The 23,111-nt window shown below is 44.3% G+C and overlaps 1 protein-coding gene across 12 annotated transcripts in view; it reads right to left on the bottom strand.

Annotated features, from left to right (window-relative positions):
* The window catches only part of LOC111250466 (cell adhesion molecule Dscam1-like), a 306,297-nt gene that overhangs the window by 22,613 nt on the left and 260,573 nt on the right, over positions 1 to 23,111 (bottom strand). For 10 of the 12 annotated variants that reach the window (XM_086988683.1, XM_086988682.1, XM_086988680.1 and 7 more), the window contains 4 exons: positions 22,152 to 22,404; positions 19,520 to 19,801; positions 10,762 to 10,937; positions 1,177 to 1,332 (listed from right to left, as the gene is read on the bottom strand). In XM_086988683.1, coding sequence (XP_086844809.1) covers positions 1,177 to 1,332; positions 10,762 to 10,937; positions 19,520 to 19,801; positions 22,152 to 22,404 — 867 coding nt within the window. The remainder of the gene's footprint in view (positions 1 to 1,176; positions 1,333 to 10,761; positions 10,938 to 19,519; positions 19,802 to 22,151; positions 22,405 to 23,111) is intronic. The other 2 variants (XM_022805780.2, XM_086988687.1) reach the window with 1 other exon arrangement.

A 23,111-nucleotide genomic window follows, 5' to 3' on the forward strand; every position in this document is an offset into this window, starting at 1 on the left:
GGAGTAGCAAACGCAAGAGGTAGGTAGCTTCCATCGAACAACCTTAAGGTCTAACTCCATTGTGTGCGGGCTTTTTATTCAGGCAGAAGCTCTAGAAGCATGGAAACTGCCGCTGTTTTCTGAGAGTGAAGACAAGCAAATAGAAAAGCACTCGTTGGTTTTTCTAAGGACACACGCCAGCTCGAGTCTACGCGTTATGGCTCTACGCTTCAAAACCGACTACGAAGGCACAATGGCGGCGGTGCTTTTACGGTCCTCTTCGCTGGTGAAGAGAAAGGTCAATGACGACACCAAAGTAATTTTTAAGGTGATATATGTACCTTCTCAGGGCGACGGCACGCGACAAGGGGCCTCACTTCAAATTCGGCAGGACCTCCGACTTGTGTTGTATCTTATATGGAAAGTAACATACTGACGCTGTCACCTAGTCGTACCAGCTGCTTAGTGCAAATAGATGCACACGATTGTGCAAATTCAACTTTTATGTATACCTAGTCGAGAATGGAACGACAAAGGAAAATATCGGGAGATTCGTCCCTTAAATGAGACCAGAAAAAAGCCGATACAGGTTAATAACATGCTCATGACGCTACAATAGGTTTTAGAAAAAAGCACTTAGTATAGGAAAAGCAATGAAACGGATCGAAGACAAATGATTAATGGTTTGAAATGTACAAAGAATCAATAAATTTAGCAAGGGCAATCGTTGTCAATTAGTGGAAACGTGCGTGTAGTGGAGGCAGGTTTCCTACTAGTTTCCACATTTCATACTTATAGCAGACTATCTCAAAGTTGGTGCCGGTTATGGAGCAAACCCCTCGGGAGACTCAAATTTGACACGCGCCCGACTATAACTCGATAATAGGTCGCCGACTGTTATCATTACTTTCTGCTAGAGCGTCTATTGCAGGAAGTGTCGTTATTTCTCAAATTTTGACGAGACCATGGCTGAGCGTTCCGCTTCATATCATCCGTCTATTACAGTATTATGGCACTTATTCGTTGTTTAGCGCTGAAAGTACAAGAGGTCGTGTCTCGCTACCTGTTTACCTAGTTATATTCACCTGTTTTATCAAAAATAGCTCTAGCTCAACTAACGCCATGATATATAATATATAATAGATGTATGTAAACAATATTATTATTATTGTGCATATCCATGCAGTATTTATTTACCTGTCGGGTACCAGCAAGCGGAGGTGGTATAGTGCCACCGCTTGGTGTTAACGTGGCAAACTGATAATCCTCTTCAGTGAAGCCTGCTTCGTTGTGCGCAGTCACTAACAGCTCGTACCACGACGATGGCTGCAGTTCCCCAACGACTAGCACCTGCTATGGTAGAACCAAGACCAGTTAAAGGGCAAATAACAGGGAAAACAGGGTCATTATGGTAGTCATGCGAAATTCTTTTACCTATACGTACCAAATATAACCGACATGATTTAAAATGACACAATATTTTAACGTTTGTAATTTCATCTGATTACGATAACGTCAAATGACCAATTATCAAAAAATATGATAATAAAGACGAAATAATGAAAAACTACTAACAATAATAAGGTAAGGACCAACCTGCCGATAAAAATGGAATAATCATAATGAGACATTGAGATTGTGGCATTGATAACTACCTTGGCCAACAGTAACTCTGTTCAGCAATTTATTCTGAAGGGCTTACGGTGACTCCAGGCCTCTGACTCTCTTTGGTTTTTCTGTAGCTATAGCGCAGGCGATACAAAAATAACGGAACGACTTACATATGAACCTAGTTAGGTTGAGCTTTTTTTACAGAAATGTCCCAAGATGATGCCCCTTCAACGAAAAGTCAGCGTCCCTTTCCCTTAGCCGTCTAATGCAGCATTTGCTTTGTCCTCAGATAATATTGGTAGAGGTTTTTCCCCTTCAGCTGCGTGAGCCCCTGAAACCAAAAAACTAAGGTCGTATGATGTCCTGAGAAAATTAAAGGCCTTTCATTTGTTGCGTCCGCCCTACGGATTTCGCCTCAGCCCGACAAATACGCGCATATAAACACGTAGCTCAGGCGATACTGGCTACGTATGCCTTGCTCTTTGCAAGCTTGCCTACTGCTCGGCTTTACTACGACGGGTTCGCGTCGCATGGAAGGTGGCAATGCTTGCACGAAATAGCTAAGGTCGCCGCTGCTGCTGCAAGAACAGTAGAAGCAGCAGCAAAGGGCACGGTTTTATAGTATTATTAAGCATACCGGTTTACTGACGGGTCCTGCAAGCTTTTGCGTCTTGCGGCCGTATGTCGTGACCATCAACGCTGTGTATAGTAGACCCTACGCTAACGCTTGCGCCTGAACCGTCATCGTAACGGCCCGACTGGCAGCTCTAGTCGTAGTCATTTACTCGCTCAAGCGGAAAACCCTAACGGTGCTGTGAAATCGCCAGCCTCACTAGGTCAACTGCCGACTCGATAGGGCAGTGACGTTACAGACTTCCAAGCTATACGTGCTAGAAAGGAACCAACTTCTTCCTTCTCTTCTTCTTCCCCTGAGAAGCTATATTTTGCAGAGAGAAGCTACATTCTAGGCAGACCACATCGAGTAACGCATTAACGCTGAACCTGACGAAGCTGAAGTCAATAGGATTTTTGAGGCTACTTTTCCAAACCATTCTATGGGTCTCTTCCTGAATTGTCAGACTGCCGCTGAAACCTGCCAGATGCTACGGCAATACCTTGAGAGCCATCATAACAGTGACAGAAAGGACTGGCTGATGGCGACTAGGAAATCAATAGAAACAGCAGCGGCGACTTTCTGAATGAGTTGTGATTAGTTCGTTGAGCTAACATTGAATAAATTTTCACGTTTATTTTGAATATACTCTCTAAATTCGGCCCTAATAAACGCTGCGCGCCCTTTCGAACTTCCGTGACCCAGTGCGTGAATCAATCGTAACTCTTTATTATTCGTTTTATGCCCTCCTAATAACTTGGTAAAATGCTTCTTCAGCTCAGTATCTTTATAAGAAAAAAAGCTTTATCTATTTAGAAAGCGTTAAACGAAGCTATGCTCAATAAGCCCAAAATGGCTTATCAAAACAGCGCGAAGAATAGCGTATTTTCGTGTTTTGCAAAAACATGAATTAAACTATTCCGATGGATTTAGCCTAGATCTCTTGTTAAAGATCTGCTAGTCTCGAAAAACTCATACCAGTCACAGTGTACGTGTGTTTTGACCTGGGTACGGTTGGAAAAGAAATTCGTGTATGAAGCATAACGTTGCGCCTGTAACAGCGTAGACCGTTCCGCCATCATTCATTATGGAAGCGAATCGGACAAGATCATAATATGAGCGCGAAAATCCAATAAGGAACGGAAAAATTCCTATAAAGACAACATTTTTTTCTCTGGCCCCTTCTTTCCACTACAAGCCACAAATTGAAACGACTTCAGAGCGCAGGGCTCTCAAGGCTGACTATCGGCTATGGCTGTTTCCTTCTGTACGCGCATTTTTTCCGTTCATTTTCTTCCCTTTTTTTCTGAGCGAACTAAGCATTCACTTGCCTCCTGCTTTGTTTCACTGGAAAACAAATAGCAACTTGGACAAGCTTCTTGAATTTGGAGCAGGCAAAAAAAACTCTGGATATCTTGAATTCTTTACGGTTCTTAATGTCTCCTTCCGCATGTGAGCTGCAACGGAGGCACGACTACCCATTTTTTTTTTCTCTAGAGTGGCGCTGTCCCATTTTCAGTCACTGACTAGAAAAACCTAAGAACGCGTTTGAATACCCTGCTTTTTGTTTTGACTAACTTTAGCACAGCTTTGAAGTCTTCTAGTGGTAAAAGGTAACTATTCCCGAACTGTAATATACCCAACAAGGATATTAGAGGTACGCAATTTTCCATGACAAGGACAATGGGCAAACAAACAAGATGTATTTAGTCACCGAACGGGTCAACTTCTTAAGTTTTATTGATTATGTTTCGTAGCAGAGAAACGTTGATCTTTGAACGCAATATTGTCGCGTGAAACTGCAGTCAGTTGGTGTAAGTGCACTGTCTTCTGAACAAAAATCGAGGAAGCTAGTAACGATATTGATGGGTATCGGATGGAAGTGTTTCTTTTCATGCATACGGCCCGCAACGATTCCGCAAGCTCCGTATGTCTCCACTTGATAAGTCTTTCAGTATCATATGAAACGTGCGCCTCCGTCACACGTTCAGTATTCAGTCTATTACTTTGACATATGGTTCAAGTCATCAATTATTGGTCACGATTGTTGATTCTTGCTTGGAGTGCCGAAATTCACTCGGTCAAAATAGCATTCAGCGTTGTAGAATACGTGATCCTCCAAACTTTATCCAAACGCCTCTAGTATTCCTTAAACGAAATAGGTAATAATATATATTTTTCATTACTGAATCAACATTGATGATTATAACGAGTTGTAGATTTTTCACCATGTTATTTCTTAGGACGGACCCTCAAGGATGCGTATTTCGAGATAAGCGGAAACGACCTTGCTGTCTGAGCACAGCCAGTATGGTTGGAACGTACTGGCCGAAACCAACCTTAGCTGATACGCACTATCACGCGTGTATATTTTACAAATGTCAATATACAAATCAAATACTGCTAACAGGGCATATACATAGTTGTTGATCAATGAGAATTATCTTCTAAAATGAGAAGTTGCTCCTGTTAATAACAGATAATAAGGTAATCCTGCTAGTAACTATTTCAGTTATTAGCAGGATTTAAATATTCATTGTACGAAACAGCTGCTGTTATTTAAATTAATTTATTTTTCTCATGCATACATGTAAGTTGTTAAGCGAACTTGTACAACCTTTCGTCTTGCGCATCTATATATTATAAACTATTTCCTGTCATTTCCAGTTAGTTGTACGTAGATGCATGACCCTCTGCTAACGATAGCAGAGGACGACGCATTCGCATCTTTAAAATGGTTTAAAGTTATGAAATGGCTTTGGTATGTCTGTCACTTACAAACATATCCTTGATCAGCCTATTCTATTCCACAAGCCTTAAGCCTTCCAAAATTCCAGGTTCTGTAAACCTACTAGACATAGGAACAAACTTAGCCTGGGCTCCCACACAGACACGAATCCCCCCCGCTCCCCGCAAATTCCGTCGCACCATAGACCACCAAGACACCATCAAATATGCACGCTTGTACAGGCTCAATGCAGTATACCGAAGATTGTAATTCTATGCCGCTGTACTAATGTAATCTAATAGTTTCAGGATGGCAACGCAGAGTTATGTTGGCGGGATCGACAGGATAAACGATGGATCGGCCTACGAAAGAAGTTAGGTTCTTTCCTTGGGTTGTTTCAGTTTCCACGCCAGCCGACCCGATCCGTCGAGATCGAACAGTTGGGAGGAGGAGAATCTGCCAGCCAGGAGCAGCCAGCATAATTGAAATTTTCTGCTGCCAATGTTCAACGACACTATTCTTCTTTATTCGCGGGTTCCTGTCCGCCAGAGCATAACGCTGCCGCCTAGACAAGGCCGCGCACAAAACACGCACTGATTTTCCTTAAATGCTTGCGTTACAATGGCAAAAGCAGCGACTCTACAGCCATTTCCTGAACGTCGACACCAACAATAGCAGTTGCATCAACGGCAGCCGCCTGATAGAGGCTGGCCTAGTCCTGCCAGGGACATACGCCCCTGGAGGCTTATCCGATACCATAAATAGATCAACGTCGGTGGAACTGAAAGGTCGTAGCATGCCACTAGGGAAGTTTACACTCGCCGTTGAACAGGCCGCTGCCGTCGTTGTTACTGCCACTACCGTTGCGAGAACGGACATCGGTTGTGCGGTTCCTGCAGTGGCTAAGAACGCGCAGGAGGTCCTGGTTTCAGTATTAGTTCTTGCCTGAAACGAATTTGCCGTCGTAGCAATTCTACGACATGTGTGCATCTGGGTATATAAGTCAGGCTGACATGGTCTACTTCTGTTTAAAATTACTTTTAGAACTTAGCAGGAAAGTGGTGCGCCAACCACAACTTCTCGTCGCGTCGCGCTGTTCCGACGGCAGCGTTTACAACAAAGTGCGGCAATAGAGAAACAGAAGAAAAAGAGCTATCTTCTCTGATCTTCTTAATGCGACACTGATGATCGCCTGGTTAGCTGGAAGCTCCAGCAGGACGAGACCCTTTCGCGGTGAATGGCGTTCCAGCCAGTCATGTAACTTGGGTTTTCACAGTAGAATCTTTGCGGCCTACTTGCCGAGGATGCCGGTACCGAAAAGTGTTATAGAAGTGGTTGGCGGCTGTATGACACTGGCGAGACGAGATTGTCCGGGGCAGGAATACGCACAAAGCAGCAGGTGAAGGGGGATGGTACGGGGGATACTTGACGAAAATTCAAAAGAAGGAGCATATGTTCAAAAGCGCCTGAAGTTTAACAACAGCTAGTTAGGTAGGCAGCAGGTTAGACTAGCTGCTCGGAAGGAAGTCCCCCCAAAAATACGCTTACTGGGCCGTTAGCCACGTGTAAGAAACTCTGAACGAGCATACTGCAAGCCCACAACCAATGTAGTGTATCGCGTCGTGGTTGACGGGGATGTGATCCATAATGGATCACCTGGAAACCAAACCATTTTTGATCGTCATATAAGCGTTTCAAGCAAGCTCCATACTCAACGACGCGCAATTTCACAATTTTACGAGGTATATGTTGAGGGGACGCTGTGACAAAGGCTATGAGTGGGAAGAAAGTTTACGCTGAGGGTATATCGCTACAGACATCAGATTCAGTGAAGATTCAAAACCTGTTAGCAAATTATTATAAAAAAAATTATGATAAAATCTAATTTTCATTCCCTTTGAAAAACTACAATAGTACCTGTAGAAGCCGATTCTAATATTAGAGGTGTATGGTGACAGATACTTGCAGATCAGACATTGCTTTTTATTTAAAACGCTTTGTCTTTTCAGAGATACACGAAGGGCTTTATGCTCAATTAGCACCAGTATAACGAATGTTAGTCTTCAGCTACGACCGAAATTGTTACACATTATTTGTTCAAGAAAGCACCGTGATGCAGTGTACAAAGTTCTGATCATAGACATTACATTAGATAAATGATATGCATCTGTTGGCAGTGTCATTATACTACCAGCTTGTTTAGCTCTATTTTGATACATATTTACTCCTCCGAACCATGCTTATGTCAACGAGAAAGAGAAAAAAATATTAAGCAAATAATATACTATTTCGAATTTACAGAATTCACTCCATAATATTAACAGAAAATTGCACACTACTCATATCAGATAGTGGGTAGCCTGAACGTCTCAAAAATGTCTAAGCATAGTCTGCAGTGTACATTGACATTTGTTTGTGCATAGCTGTGCAGAGAACTCTGATTAGTATGTTCGGTACTGTGCATTTTAATATTCCTAGTTTTGGCACACCACAAAACATACTCGTACACATTGCTTAATGGGGTACCATGTATTACAAGCAAGCAAGTAATCTCAATATTTGTCCACCATGGGTATGCCCTATCCTAGGCATTAGGACAAATCTTTGAGATAAGCTACTACTACTACTGTTACTGAATAGTAGAGGTTATAACCATCAAAACGTGACATCACATCACGTCATACCACATACTGTATACAACGAGTGGTGACACACTGTGGTGAAGTGCTGCTACTGCTTCTTCTAGTTGACCTTGTTGACAAGCCATTGGGCAACTGAAAGCTGAGGGTATTTGAATCTTCGCAGGCTGAACGAGACGAGCCTTGCGACGGCCGTTAGAACGGTGCTGCTGAGGGCAGTTGCGGCATGTGTAGTCGGCAATGATAGGCTGTCGAGCTGCTGGGCCGTAAGGCCGTCATGCAGATCTGCTATAGGTCGAATGGTAGTGGGTCCACAAGCGCGGCTAAGCTCAAAGCACAAAGAGCAAGGGCAAAACGACGAACATTGTTTGTGTGGCTTGCTCCGGTCTTGCCCTGCGTAGATCTGTCTCGCCTTGGGCCTTGCTTGCCTGTTGGGCCCCGAAAACCACGCCATCTACGCCCCGAGCGACACGATAAGACGAGAAAGTGCCACATATATTTGTAGCGATAGCCGCCTTTAGCCTCTGTAGCAGAAGCAACGCCAGCAAAACCCCACAGCACTCTGGTAGCTGCTGCTATTGCTGGTATCCGTTACTCCTACACAGTATTACGCTGCCGTGGAGGCGGATGGCGGCAGCACCAGAACCCTCGCTTATGGTCAATGACGCCATCGCTGCCAGCAGATCCTTCGCTACTCTCGTTTTGCGCCCCCTTTCAAGTCTGTTTCTGCCTTTACTTAGCCTAAGAGGGCCTGCCTGCTGGCCAGGATGGTCATAACAAGTAGTAGCGCAGGAGACGAAGCGAGTAGGCGAAAAGTATTTTTTATGACGAGACATTTATCTGCGTCCACTCTTCTGGCGACATCGGCAAAAGGATAGGGTAAACGACGTCGGCAACCGCTGGCAATCCCCAACTCTAAAAGAAGAAACAGGAAACAGAGAGAGGAGAAAGACCGGTCAAACGCAAAAGAACGGCAAGCGACCGAGGCACTATTGGGACCAGCCAGCCGGTAAGACACCCAAGTATGCCATCGCGAATAACATTCGCCCATATGAAAGGAGGACTCGTCACTGCTGTCAATGGATGGGTTAATGGCAATTCCATATGTTGCCATATTTTGTGCCCTTAGTAACTTTTTGGTTGACACTTCGTTCGCAAACGACACTCAGTTTAGACACTGTTTGCCTGTTCGAGTAGGATCCCCGCCTGCTATTTCTCATCTTAACGTTACTGTCTCTCTATCCGCATTGGCTCTGATTGCGCAAGTTCTATATACTGAACGTTTTCGCATCCCCCAATAAATCTCCTTCGAGATAATTAAAAAGCCGCGATATTACGAAACGAGCCGTCCAGATCCTTTTTAGCTCTTGTAGCAGGTCTAAAACAACCACCATTTTAATATTGGAATGGCGATACGGCCAGTGTCCAATGTCGTATTCTAACCTGAGTGTGTATCTCTGTCTGAAGGAAACCGAGGCGACCCGTGTCACTGAAGTGTCCGGCGCATGTGGCCTCCGGTGACTGTGCGGATAGTATGTGACAGCAACTCTTAGGCTTCGTCCGACTGGACGGTAAAAGTAACGTGTCACAGGCCATGCTGCTGGCGATCATCCTTTGTTCCTTTCACTAAAGAGCCGGCAGTCTCCAGTGTCACTTCTCTCGTTTTTGTCCCGAGCAAAGGACTGGGTTTTTCTAGAATATGAGGGGGTAAGCTTTACTTTGTGTGTCTGCTTTTAGAACGGCAACGACAAAGGGAAGAGAGGTCCCCTGAAAAACGAGCGCTTGGAGCACGGTGACGCGGTAGACGGACGCTCCGGGGTGTCGTAATAGAATGTAGCCTTTAGAAGAGGTCCCGGTGAGGCCATCACTTAATTAGAGTGCCGATTGAGAGTCAGCAGCAGAGAGGCAGCCACTTCCCAAAGCGACCTTTTCGTCACAAGGCCGCCGCGGTTATAGCAGAAAAACGGCTGTTTTTCACCGGCCCCTCGTCCCCATCTGCTTCAGCGCCGTGCAGTTAGATCCCCAATGAGCCGATAACTCCCGAAGTCAGCTGCGGCAAAGCTTTCCTAGACTGATAATCCTTATCCCCGTTTCCTCCAGCTTTGCCATTGATTCCTTTATCGTTCTGGGTAAAGGTGTGGAGGGTTGGGATTCGGGAATAGAGGGAGCATCCCAGACTCCTGCTGATCGCTAGCTGGAAAATAGAAATTGTGTTTGTCGTCACGATACTACAGCGTTGTGACTTCGATCGGCTGTAGGCTACTGGAAATAGTCTACCATACATACGTCTCTAACTATATTTTTAAAATTGTCACAATAGTTAACATTAGCAGCTGTTTTCATACATAAAAAGAAAAGTCTTTTCTAACAGTCATATCAGTCAACAATCAATTAAAAGATAGTCGCTTTAGAAAATAGGAACTTAACCGGCGTATTAATTATCACAATCGGCAGTCGTCTTTTTTCGTTAGTTCTTATACTAGCTTGAATTTGTAGCTCACCAGAACAGCGCTCCCGTTCTCGAAGTATAGCGTGAATTGCTCATGGTGTCAAAAAGAAAAACCGCTAATGAACGCACCAATATGAATGTAAATGTTCCGGTTAAAACAGTAATATATTCGACGCTAATTAAATTGAAATACGGCTATGCAGACTGTTCCCGGCCAAATTCATTCTATTGGCCAGATCAATGTGTTTTGCAACTAAAACTGTTGGATTAATCTTAAATCTGCAATTGTTCCGCTCAAGGCAGTTACTCTTAATAGACAAACACCCTTAACAGCAACGCGTCAATGAACTAGGTATGTGCCAACAATGAAGAGGTTCAGTTAGTTAGTCTTTTGCTTCGCAAAAATCTAACGTTGTTATGTTTGTGCGAGAGAAGTACCTTTATGTGCTTGTTTTAGGCAGGATCAAAATTCTAAATTACGCATTACGAACAAACTTACGTAACAAGAAAATCTCACCCTGTACGAGATTAGATTTTACGAAATTCAGGGGGTTACGTCCTCTCAGAACTGTAACGAACGTCACAGAGCAGCATCTAACGAAGGAGCAAATGTAATCACCGTTTCATGTAAAAGTCTATGTGTGTGTGAACGTCGAGCGGAGCGTGAGTCTCCGATTGAGTCTATTGATCTGATGGAAACGAACAAGAATATCATATTTAACCAACGAATTCGTAAACAAACCTGTTTTTCCTTGAGAAGATCGCTCGACAACAAAAGCCAGTCTCGATGCTGGGCGAGTTTGTATTGAACGACAAAGTGGCGGATCGGACAGCCCCCATCACCCCACGTCGCTATGTTCAACGTGGCCGTCGTCTGGTTGCTCGAGATGAATGCGTCGCTGAGCGGCGCAATAGGAGCTGAAAGCAAGGACAATACAAAGTAATTTAGAAGAAACCATTTTACTGCGAGTAATATTATTTATTATACAGCTCTTATATATGTACGTATTATGAATGCAAGCTATCGTCGATGGAGCTCTGGCTTATTACAGTTAAATAGTGGTCATTATTTAAATTAATAACGAACACATAAAGCGATCTGCTGGCTACTATGTGAGCAGTGTCTTGAAATCTCTACATGTCTTAAAAGTAAAAAATTTAGACAATTGAAGAACTGAACGCCGCGCACACATGCAGCCTTCTACAGTACATCTTCGTACTACATCCATCTTCACCATTTCCTTTCGTGTGATCTCTACATACACTTCGCCACGAAACCTTCAAACCGCCTTTAAGTCGTTGTTACTTTTCCGCTCGTTAAATGAAGGAAGATAAAAGAACAACTTCGGCCAACTATAATGGGACCAAAAGACGCACATGGGCACCGTTGACAAGCACCAATCAGGCCCACTATTCGCCAGCAATAGCAGTACTAGAGCCTTGATGAAAAAGTTGACATCGCAAATCGCTCTACTTTTATCCATCTGTCATTTTTTCTGGTTCCGCCGTACCACCCTTACCGTGGCTCCTTCCCCGCACCTCCATCGTTTACCATCCTCTTCTTTTGTTCTATGCTAGTTGTACTTTTACTACGAGTACTATTACCACTATTAGTTACATCTTCTGCCTTTCTGTCTTGCTCCTCCTGTTGCTATACCCATTTTTGCCACCAACGGGCAGAAGGACTTTCGAACAACTTTGCCGCAACGCATGCAGAAACGCCTACAACAATAACACTTAGAACAACGATAACAAAAACCTCACAACGCCTCCTGGCTTCACCATCCTTTTCTCCCACTCTAGGTTGTCCTCGTTTTGCTCTTAGGGTAGGCCTCCTCATAGCTACCCATTTCTGAGCATTCTCTTCCTTTAGGCCGAATATTCAGAAGCTGCGTTTTTGTGTTTCCCCCAATCTGCTATCTGTTGTCTACGCTGTTCTTCCATAACGCCTAAAGGAATTAGTGTTTTCCAGAGAATCAGCACTGAATTGCTGTTTCTAATACGTCGCCACCTCCTAAAATATTCCGTGAGCACACCGGTGCTCCCGCCAACAAAGGGATTAAATAGATTCACCCATGCTACCAGTCCGTCCCCTGTATGTAAGGTCTATTTCCAGTATCAAAAACGGCATTCTTCCTTCTCTTTCAATGCAAAAGAAGGTGCAAGGGCGAAAAAGCGGCAAAGAAGGATTGAGCAGCTAAAGGCTATACGACAAGAAATGGCGGATGTCATGACGTTGGCAATGTGGAAACAACGAAGACGCATCCTCGAGAAAAATTTCTGGTTAGACAGAAAGATAGATATCCACCATGATCGAACTCTGTTATGGGGAAAAGTTAGTGGCTTGACTATATGTAGAAAGTGCCATTGTAACTGACAGACGTGTGAAGTAGCGACTGTATGGAGGAGAATCAATGAAAAGCTATGAACTGCTGTGCGTTGCAAAGAGTGAGTGCTCTATACACTTCTTGTACCATGCTAGTCGCAACAAGAAAAAACTGGGTGAAAGCTTGGCTTATTATCATATCCTGTGACTCAACGTGCTGAGCTGAAAATGTAGGACACGATATGTGCAGCCGTTTCTATTCGATATCGTCGTGTCAAAGCCTAAAATGCGGTTTAAACCTCCCGAGAGTACGGCAGGAGGTACGGCCTTCGAAGAGGTCTATAAGGGTTTAAAAGCTACCGCTCGTTTGAGAAAAAGCAAGCAGATCTGTTCATGTCACGGAGGTCGATCATGGGCGAGCCTCTCCTCGATTTGTTATTCATATTTTGGTTGATTTTTCAACAATGAAGACACCTTTAAAAACTCCGAACGCTCCCTTCAATTTGGGACTGAATGATGCTTGAAGACTAGACTCCATGTACGGGAAGGGAAATGTGGGGTAGAAGATGGCTCGCTTTCTCCTATACTACGAAAATATTCCCACTACCTCCGGCGTTGTCGGAGGAAATAGCAGTCTTTATAAACCCCACAGCGCTTTGTAAAACGTGCGACAATGCTTGCAAAACGAGTCGTAACTTTAGGGACTATAGGCCATTCCAATAGGGTCGAAGAAGTTCACCCGTTTGTTTACCCGTATTGTCTACTGTACAGAAATAGCATTTTTTGTCTCTCGGACCGACGTAAGAGTGGGCCCGAATGGGTCTTTAGGCTCCAATACAAACATCTGTAACGCCCAACGATTTAGACTGTTGGGATGAAGCATATATAGAGATACTAATATATACATATATGAAGCATATACAGGACCGGTCTGAAAGACAGATATTATTAACAGACAGTTTGAGCAGCGTGGCTCGAATCACCCCTTCCGCTTACTCTTCATGACGATCTTTCAGGAGAAGTTAGGCAAGGCAGCGCCGGCGGAAATAACACAAGTAGCAACACCAGTACCACTAGCCATACCAGACCCTTGAAGCGCATGGGATGCGAGAGACATTAAGACGGTAGCCATCTAGTTTCACCCGGTCCGCGCTTGCCTTGCGATTGGAGCGACAACAGTGACAGCCCGCTCGAGGGCCACCGTGAGCCTATTGGCCGGCAACGCCTTCTGTGCAATCAGACGCCTGCGCGTCGAGCCGGAAGTTACAATGAGGGGAAATGTGGATCCAGCAAACTGGACCGATTGGCTACAATCATGTGCACATAAGTCTATTTCTCAGAACAGTAGTCGATGGTAAGCTTAGCGTAAAGTGGCAAACAAGTTCTTTGACAGACACGCGCATATGTACAGCAATGGCAAAAGACATAAAGGAAGAAAACGGCTATTATCATCGTTTTCATGTAAATATTTATAATTTAGTATAGGATTGACTTGTCGAAAGTAGGAATAAATCAAGTTTCTTTAAGCTTATCAAAATGTTTTCTTGTGGAGGAAAGCTTCTAAAATATGGATGCGCATGTTGCGTTTTTTGAAGAACCTTATATTTCAAACAGACATAAAATCTGTTCGCTTTTTAGTGATAGCATTTAAACCGATACGAAGACAGTTGTGCAAACACACAAGCCTCTAACAAAAATAAAGCACTCGCGTACCATGTGTACATGTTCAAAACAGAGCTTTTGACGGAAATCAGGTCTGCGTTCTCTTGAACTGTTTCATGTTTCGCGTTTGTTTTGATCTCACTCGATATTCTCTTTACGAAATCATTCGTCTAACTAGCAACACATTATCGCACGGTGTTCAAACTACATTAGCTGTAAAGCTAAGCACACGTAAGAACATCTAGACACGAGCCACGTATGTGAGGAAGGGGTCTCAGTCCATTTCGACGTCCAATGCAAATGACCACCTTGCTTCCTTACTCCCACGGATTCGTCAGTAAAGATCAGCCTAAGGAAGCAGTGCAGTCAGACTAATCGAGCTTACCTACGCGCATATGTGCTAATAGTTTTTGCGCTACATCAGTCGTTGAGGCGTCTCTTCAGCTGTCCCAGAGGTACGGGGACATCCCCGTTCCCATTAAGGGTGTTATATATATTTTTACAGCGGAATTAGTGAGATGTCATCTGCTTTCCCTGTAGCCGAGCAGAAAGAAGGTACTGAATCGCCTCAACAAGGGGGACTTTTTTTTATCACAGATCGTTCCTGCACAAGACACCCACTGTACGTTTTCTACTTCTCAAATGCTGGTTTAGAACGAAACGCAACGCTGTGCATGCATCCTGTCATTACCGTATCTTGTACTGCAAAGTATTAGTAACGTCTTGATGCTTAATTAGCCAGAAGCAATAGTAACACGTAAACGCAATACTATTGCCATCATGCACATTTAATATAAGGATCTGTAAGGTGGTTCGAAATCAAGCGTAAACCGCGCTTGAGGCTAGCCGTCTGAAGTTATGCCTCTTAAAAGTACCAAGCGTAGAAATCTGAAACACTTATTTAGCTATTGTAATAGAAGTCACTGGTGTCCATCGCCAGATAGGTACAATAATTCAAGAAGAGATTTTTCGATTTGAGCTTCAGTAAATCTATTGTCGAAGGCCGAATTTTGCGATACAGCTGTTTTGATCTGCTCTCTACACGGGAAGTCATGACATTGCCTTCAAACACGACCAAAGGTAAAAGAAACGAAAAAGCGGCAACAAAACGCAGGCAGTCAATGAGTGTTTACGATGACGGCAAAAACTTCGTCCAAATAGCGAGTGGTACTTTTCAGAACCCTTCGAGTTCCGAGAACGGAAATACGTCTTCGATTTTAAAGTCAGAAACAAAAGAAATGCATCTAAGGGTTGAAAGTGGACGCAGCTAAGTCGATATGAGTCTGTAACGCTACGAACATATTTGTCGTATGTTTATTTTTTTTCTCTACTTTATTATCGATTTCTAACCCATTAGACTTCCTTGTCTAGCCATTGACTCTGCTCTCGCCTGCCGAATTATGGTATCTATCGGTTTGTCTCCATGTATTTGTGCTTCTGCTAAAATTGTAGCTGTTTTAACTAGTGAAGGCTCGGACTTTATGCCCAACTAGAATAATGGTTGTTTTTTTATTCTATATTAGTTCTCCAAGTCTCTATTGGTTAAGAGATACCCCGCGGCTTTGCCTCGAAAGTCCACTCTCAGTCAACAGAAATACTGTACGTCGACTCTTCTGGTGTAACAAACGTGTAAAACTATAAACCCCACGCTATTCGCAGATAGTCGGGATTCCGAATAGTGCAGAGTTATAGACGCCAGACGTCAAACAACTATCCAACTATAATAGCATCGTACTGGACCGTCGTTTTCAACGAAATATTGCGCCATGCACTACTAAGACCAGGGTGAATTTTATCTGCATAGTAGTCGACAGGTTTCTTTCTGAAAACTGCTGTATTTCAACTGCTGAGGGTGTGTTTCCACAACTCTGTGTGTGTGTGTCTCCATTAGAAAGCCCTAGACACGGAGCCTTGATGTTCTTTAAAAACGAAAATTCAACAAATCGAAAAACGGCTGAGACACGTACTATTGCGCCTTTACTGGGTTGAGAAGACAAGCCATTGATTTTTTTGGTACATTTGTCTAGGAAATATACCAAATGGTATATCTTCCCCATAAATATACTCCTTGGTTATTGAATGTGTCGTTGAAATGCTACTTTGTTTTGGTGTGTAGCAATAACATAGCAAGTCTACCTCTTCCAAAAATTTGCCAAGTTCTCTTAGCTTTGCATCCTTTTGGCTAAATCTCTAAATCGCCTCAAAACCAAGTCCCAGTTTCACAATTATATATTCTATATAGGGAAAACTTTGTTTAATTTTAGATAAATTATATAGTGAAGTATATTTTCCTGGACACGTCTATTTCATTTGTAATCCGTCGAAGAGAATTGTCCTTGGAAAAACGTCTAATTTACTTTTAGTGTGCTTATATAAAAAGATTGTTGTAAAACGTTGTCATAAAATATGTTAAATTTTCTATTGACAAATAACATTGCATACTGAAAACCCCAAAATACACTGAATGACGCTCGAATATATCTTCAGCTCTGTTTCATTTGTATGTACCGATAGTTGTACCGGCACCATACATATAAACACGTGTCGTAACATCGAATCTTGCAAAACAATCTCAGCTACTCTACTTCAAATTGTCTTATATAATTGTATTTACAACAAGTAAGGCCGCACACGGGAAAGTAAAAAGCAAGGCCAAAATTACTGTAGCTTAATTGGTGAACATTTATAGCATTCGTCGTTTTCAGCAATTCTGTTTCCCGGAATCTTTATGTTGGACGCAAACCATATATAGACAAGAAGTCCTGCATAACCAGTGCCATACAGCGCATTTTCCCGCGTAAACCGATTCCCTCTTCTCTCTCTACTCAGTACCTCTTGTGATATTCCCTAAGACCGGCATGGGTTCCTGAACTTACTCGACTTCCAGGCCTGCTCACCGCTCGTTTCTCAGTCTCATCTGATTCGTTGTGTTGCCCGTCGCCTGCTATCATCTTCGAGAAGAGCTATGGCGGAAGCGACAGCAAATACATATGAGATATGGAATAGAAACAGCAAGTAATCACAGAAGAGAGCGCAAACGTCGCTTGTCAAGGGTGACGCCGTGAGTAAGAGAGAAAACGTTAGCGGCAGTAGCTGCAGCGGCAAGCAGCAGTTACATTGGGAATTCCTACTCGTTTGCCCTTTCTCGCGTTTTTGCCTCTGGCTCCTCTTCCTTCTTCCCTATCGCGGTTACCGCTGCCGTCGTCCTTACAGCGGACAACGCCTCACAACCGTTGCCGCTCCCGTCGCACCCTGAATGATTAAGGAGCTACGGTTAGTCCCCGCTGCGTAAATTCTCCTCGTGTGCCATAGACTTTCATTGGCCTGACGACCCAGCCAGCCAGCTAGCTAGGCCCATAACTGTAGGCGCGCGCATAACAAGAAAGCAAAATGGAGATGTAGGCGAAGGATAGGCCGGCACGCGTAACACGGCAGCGCTGTCGAAGACGCCAATAAACTCTTCTACAGTGTCTGCTATTACTATTGCAAGTTGAATCAGTTAGACTAACGCTCCGTCGTTCGTCGACTGTTAGATTCGTCTTTTGCTGGCTGGCTGCTGCTTCCAACCAGCAGAGAGCCAAGTTGTTCGATGATCAGGGGACCGTAAGGGGTGCACGACGAAAAGAGAGCCTCGTAAACAGCCTATTATGCTGCGATGTTATAGTTTTTATTGCCTTATACGGTTACCGCGCTGGCTGTTTCAACCGCCACCATCACCGTCACTATTGGCATCACTACTATAGTTTCGTTCTCTCCGCTTGGTCCGCTATCCAGAAGACGGCTTTCGCTCGCGTACGCCCTTCCTTCTTTATATCGTCATAAGCAACATCCAGATCCTACGTTGCCTTTTACAGCCATTCGTTGGCATTGTCTTCTTCGACCGGCCAATGCCATGTGACTTATACGGCCGTCCCGTAGCAGTTCCTAGCTTTGCTCAGGGTTAGCATTAAATTAACATAGGTACGGTTGCTAGCTGTATCTTAGATGTCTGCCTATGCCACAACGCGTAGTGGGTTTGTACTGTACGCGGCTTTAGTATACGGGAAGACTAGGTTCTCCCGCTCTCTCTAACCGCCTCTAATTCGGTTGCTCTGCTGGCACGGACAGCTTTTGCTGCAGCGGCCACCGCATTGTCGTTTCCATCATCCCCGTCCACCGTCTCCACGACACCACCCACGCAGCCGTTGTCCCCCTGCAGATACACGGCACTTAGCCATCCAGACAGGGAACCCCTTGAATGACATTCCGTGTCGCTCGGCATCTGCCTTCCTTTCCTGCTCATAAATAGGAGAACTCCGTTCCTCACACTGACACCGCCTTGACTGGTTCAGCTGCTCCGACCACGTAATAGCGACACCCCCCCCCCCCCCCTCCAGCATTCTGAGATCTCTTCTTCACCTAGTATTTGTAGCTCTTATCCCTCTTCTGCTGAAACTTTTCCTGTTAAGTTGTACACGTCGTCGTCGTCGTCGTCGTCGTCGTCGCCGTCGCCGTCGTCGCCGTCGCCGTCGTCGTCGTCATCGCCGTCGTCGTCGTCGTCGTCGTCGTCGTCGCCGTTACTGTCGTATTCCCATTCGAGTTACCCCAGTGCTTTAGCCGCCTCTACCACTCTACCTACAGCCAGCGTTTGGCGGTTGCTTGTTCCGCAATTTCCCACATCTTTACGTCACCTAATAGCACAAGCTTAGTTTTCCTGTTTAGTGCTAGTTTGCTTTCGCTTTCGCTGGGCTCTCATGCCGTATAGGGGCACGGGGAACATGGAGAGAGCAATGGGCCGAGCTCAGTTCGGCCCAATGGAGCTGGAGGCTAGCGTTATCAAAGTGGTATCCCTCTTCGTCTAGCTGTTATACGATTATGATGATGCTTATCCCTTTTATAGCCCTTACCACTACTACCGTCATCACGTTACTCGTACTACCACTTATACAACTATCACTAGTATTATATGCCTTGCACTGCTCTCCTACAACCAGAGTGACTATAGATTCTGACGCTCTTGTTACTACGACTTGCGCCTACATGTCCCATTATACCGACACCCAGATATACAGTCCTTCCTCATTTAGGTATGCACTCGCTACCGACAAGATGTCTCATCGTTGCAGGCTCATAGGTTGTACTACTGGCACCCGACCTTTCGTATGGACTGCCTCGCCGCTCCTGCCTTCATCGTCGCGTGTGCTCTGTCTTCTTTCTGTTGTCTCCGCTCTCGTTTGTGTTGGTCCTGAATCATAAGATACTTTTCCTTTTGCTGCAGGAGCAGCAGCAACTATTTGAAGCGGCAGTGGTGACGACGCCGACAAAACACAAGTGGCAACATCGTAGCAGCAAGCAACACACAGCGTGCTTAAGTCCGGCGACGTGAATGAGAAGGCTCTATTGGCCAAGGGGCTTGAAACAAGCCGCGGTCAAAACGGAGACCTAGGCCCCCCAGTTGGGCTCTGGAACATAATAGGGGCGACAGTAGCAGCAGCATGTTGTGTTACTGATCATACATGTAGGGCAAACTCACCTCTACCCTCCGTGGCCACCTCGATAACTGGCGAGGGCTCACCGCGTCCGATATCGTTAAACGCTGTAAGAAAAATCTGATAGGTGGTCCCGCAGAGCAGGCCCTCGACGATCTTGTTTGTCGTGAAACTGTGTAGCTGCATCTCTTTCCATTCGGCCCCTAAGTGCTTGTAATGTAGAAGGTAACCCGTCACCTTGTATTTGTTTAAATCCTGCTCCCAGCGAACGTGAATCGATGACGAGGTCGTGGCGATTATTTTCAACGGAGGGCTGGGCGGTGGATCTAAAATGTATGTTAATGTAGGAACGGCAAAGGTTAGGAAGTACTATAAAAGTCAAACAGACTGACAGCGTATATCGGTCAAGACCAGCCTTCTAGTTTAATAATAATTGCTTTAGTCGGGCAAGGATGTGAGGCAAGACTATGAAAACGAGTGGTCATTAGACATAACGAAATCACGTACGGTACGCGCACCTTCTATTTTCGTGAGCTTACTTATCAGACTTTTAGTATTTGTACGTATCTCAAAATGAAAAACAGCCCAAAGCTAGCAAAAACATCGGCTTGCTCCATAAGTCCTAATATAGTGTTGTAGACTAGCAAAAATTAAACTAATATACTTAGACTTTTGTTGCTTAGTCTATTTTTTTAGGCACTGAACCACAGCTGGAAGCGCTATTCATGCATGCATAATTGTGCCTACTGTTGTTATACGACTGTTCAGAATCGCCGGTATTTGTTTCATTTCCTTCCCTTTTGGCCCCTCTCTGTCACTTTATGCAGGCGCTTCACTGTGTCGTGGGTATGTATGCAAGTATCCTTGTCCTCCTGTATGTGTGCGTTGGTATTATTCGCTTGCTACACGTATATTATGTACTTTACACATTAACCGATAAAAAAGGAGCCGACCGAATAAGCCATGCAAATTAACGGCTGCACATGACGGGCAGTGGAATCTCTTCCGCAGACCTCGGCACCTCAAACCCCTAGGCCGGCCTCATTTGTCCTGTCGCCTTAGTTCGTCGAGGCCTAAGCCGATGGCAATAAAGCGAATGCCTCCCACCCTGTCTTCAACAGAAAGCAATACCAGCAACAACGCAGCGCTAGCAACAGCAGTGGCTCCCGATAACAATAGGGACAAAAGGGCAAAGCATTTTTCTCGACAATTACAGTGTAGGCGTTTTCGTCCGCGCAAAGCAGGTCTGTGATAGCGGATACTGTAGCAGTGTCGCGCGGTGCAGACACAGCGGGGCAGCTAAAACACGTCAGTTCTGAGGGAAAGGGGGATAGCAAGGGCAAATAGGTGCACGTGCAGCTTGTACCATTATGACAGTGAAAGGGTGGCGAGGACATAATCGAAACTGTTAACTCTTCTACTGTAACATAAGCTACAGTATTAAAAAGAAACGACATCAAAGGGTTGCTGTGCTTTCAAAACTATTCCGGGCCAACTAAATTAACTAAGTTTAGGTGAAGCAGGTTAAATAAGCTACTGCAAGAGGGAGAAGGTCTATTGACCGTCTAGTTACTTTTATTGGTGCGGCACCGCGTTTGCTGGTGCTAGCTGCTCCTCTAATAAACTGGTGTAGAAGATCTTTATCTTTGTGTGCACGTATCTGTTTTCATGTATATCTGTCTAACCATAATGTAATTGTACCACTATTGCCGGTGTTGGAGCTCTGCCAATGCAAATACTACAGTGAATGTTTTGAGTTAACCCCCCATAACCAAACTGGGGCAGCCTATGTAAATGTTAAACGCAAGATCTACTCCTACTTCTACTGCTCCAAGCTTTACAGAAATACAGCGGTGACGGAGGCATAGGACGCGTCTTAGGCATACTCTTGCAGCTAGGTCATATGGCTAAGGCTTGGCCTGAGGATATGCCCCTTCATGGTTGTTGAGAGCAAATTGTGCATTCCGTACAAACTAAGAGGCGAAGGAAAACTATTGGCATCTTGCTAACACACGCAATGAACTAGCAGTTTGTAACAGCAGGGCGTATTGCCATGTGCGTCATTTTCAGAGAGCTAGGGGTTGAACGGGACGTGAGGGATCCAAGCGGCAAACACGTCTATAGCGGCGCTTTGAAGCAAAAGCTTACGGCTTAAATATTGGAAAAGTTACTAGGAGGTGCTATTGCGCGTAGGCTGCGCCTTGCAGGCCAGTATCTCACCAAATTGATGCGACTACCAAATGACCGAGCTTTATAAGAGGTTATAGCAGCGTTCTGCTCGTCAAGAGAAGAAAGACGTTATGCCGTAATTGAATAAAAAGTGCTGAAGGAAGAAAATTGCTAGCCACAAATCTTTGTCTGGTTATTTTTTAAAATAAAGAAACACTGGAATGGGCAAATTACATATTGCAAGAATGGTTATATTTACTTGAATTTTGTTGCTGTTAAAATCATATTTGGTATAGATGAACAATTTTATTAGATATCTAACACAGAGTTCTTAGGTCTGATGGATTGACGTGAATCTCGGTGCTTATATGTGCACATATTTTTCCCTGTGTCTGATACATGGCTGTTTATGTATTTCTAAGAAAGTCGTCTATTTACGAGAATAATAATTATTATTATTATATGCGAAAGAATTAATTTAATAGAAGCTTTCTAATAATAACTTACCATATTCGTAGGTTTTCACGATGAGCTCATTGCTCAAAGGACCTGAACCTTGCGGATTGAAAGCTTGAACAACGACTGTATATTTTGTATTCTTCTTTAAACCCGTGATGGTGTATTCTTCTCGGCTGCTGGCCGGCTGCGTGCTGTGATCGATATCAACGGTCTTGTATACGAGTTGTTCAGTTGCATCGGCTTCCTTGTAGCCTACGTAGTACCCGGATAAATGACTATTCCGTGCACGCTCCGCGGGCTTCTGCAAGCGGATGTAATGAACGATAGATAGAAATTTTGAATTGTATAAACGATAAAAAACAAACCAAGCGACCTCCTATAGTGCAAACACTCAACGTTACCTGTCAAATACGCGCTTCTTTTTCTTAGACCTGGAAAGTGTTCTCAACACTTACGCCCCTTCAGAAATAGACTTCCTTGACATTATGGTCATCATAGCCAGACTGTCGTTGCTATTCTAGCCGCCGCCGCCGCTTGTACCGACCCTCAATTTGTCATTAAGCGTGGCGAAGTGCATAAACGGCCATTTCTTATGCTTCAAGCCGCTGGTTTACTTTCAATTTACATCGTCCCATTAGAACTGGCTCATCCTAACATCAGCCACTCGCTACTGTGAAAAGTTCTCCCACTCCTCTTTTTCTTTTTTCACTACTCAAAGAGCTCAAGATATTTCTACTGTACGCTAGTCTCTATATTTCGAGTTTTACGTTCGGCATCGGTATCCTATCTTAGCCAAACGAAAATTCCCGCTCAACGGATAACGATTATGAAGCAAGACGTAAAGACTGAAAAAGCAAAGGCGAGATAAAAGAGCCAGAAAGAAATGCCTAATAGTGAAGGGAAAGCTATGCTGCAAAAGTGGTTTAGCTGGCGCAAGGAATCCGAATTCGAGAAAGGCTTCCGGCGACGCGCGTAAGGAAGAACTGGAAAAGGACGTTTTTGTATTCA

The sequence above is a fragment of the Varroa destructor genome, unplaced genomic scaffold (genome assembly GCF_002443255.2).
Source record: "Varroa destructor unplaced genomic scaffold, Vdes_3.0 BEIS01000004.1, whole genome shotgun sequence".
Lineage (NCBI taxonomy): Eukaryota > Metazoa > Arthropoda > Arachnida > Mesostigmata > Varroidae > Varroa > Varroa destructor.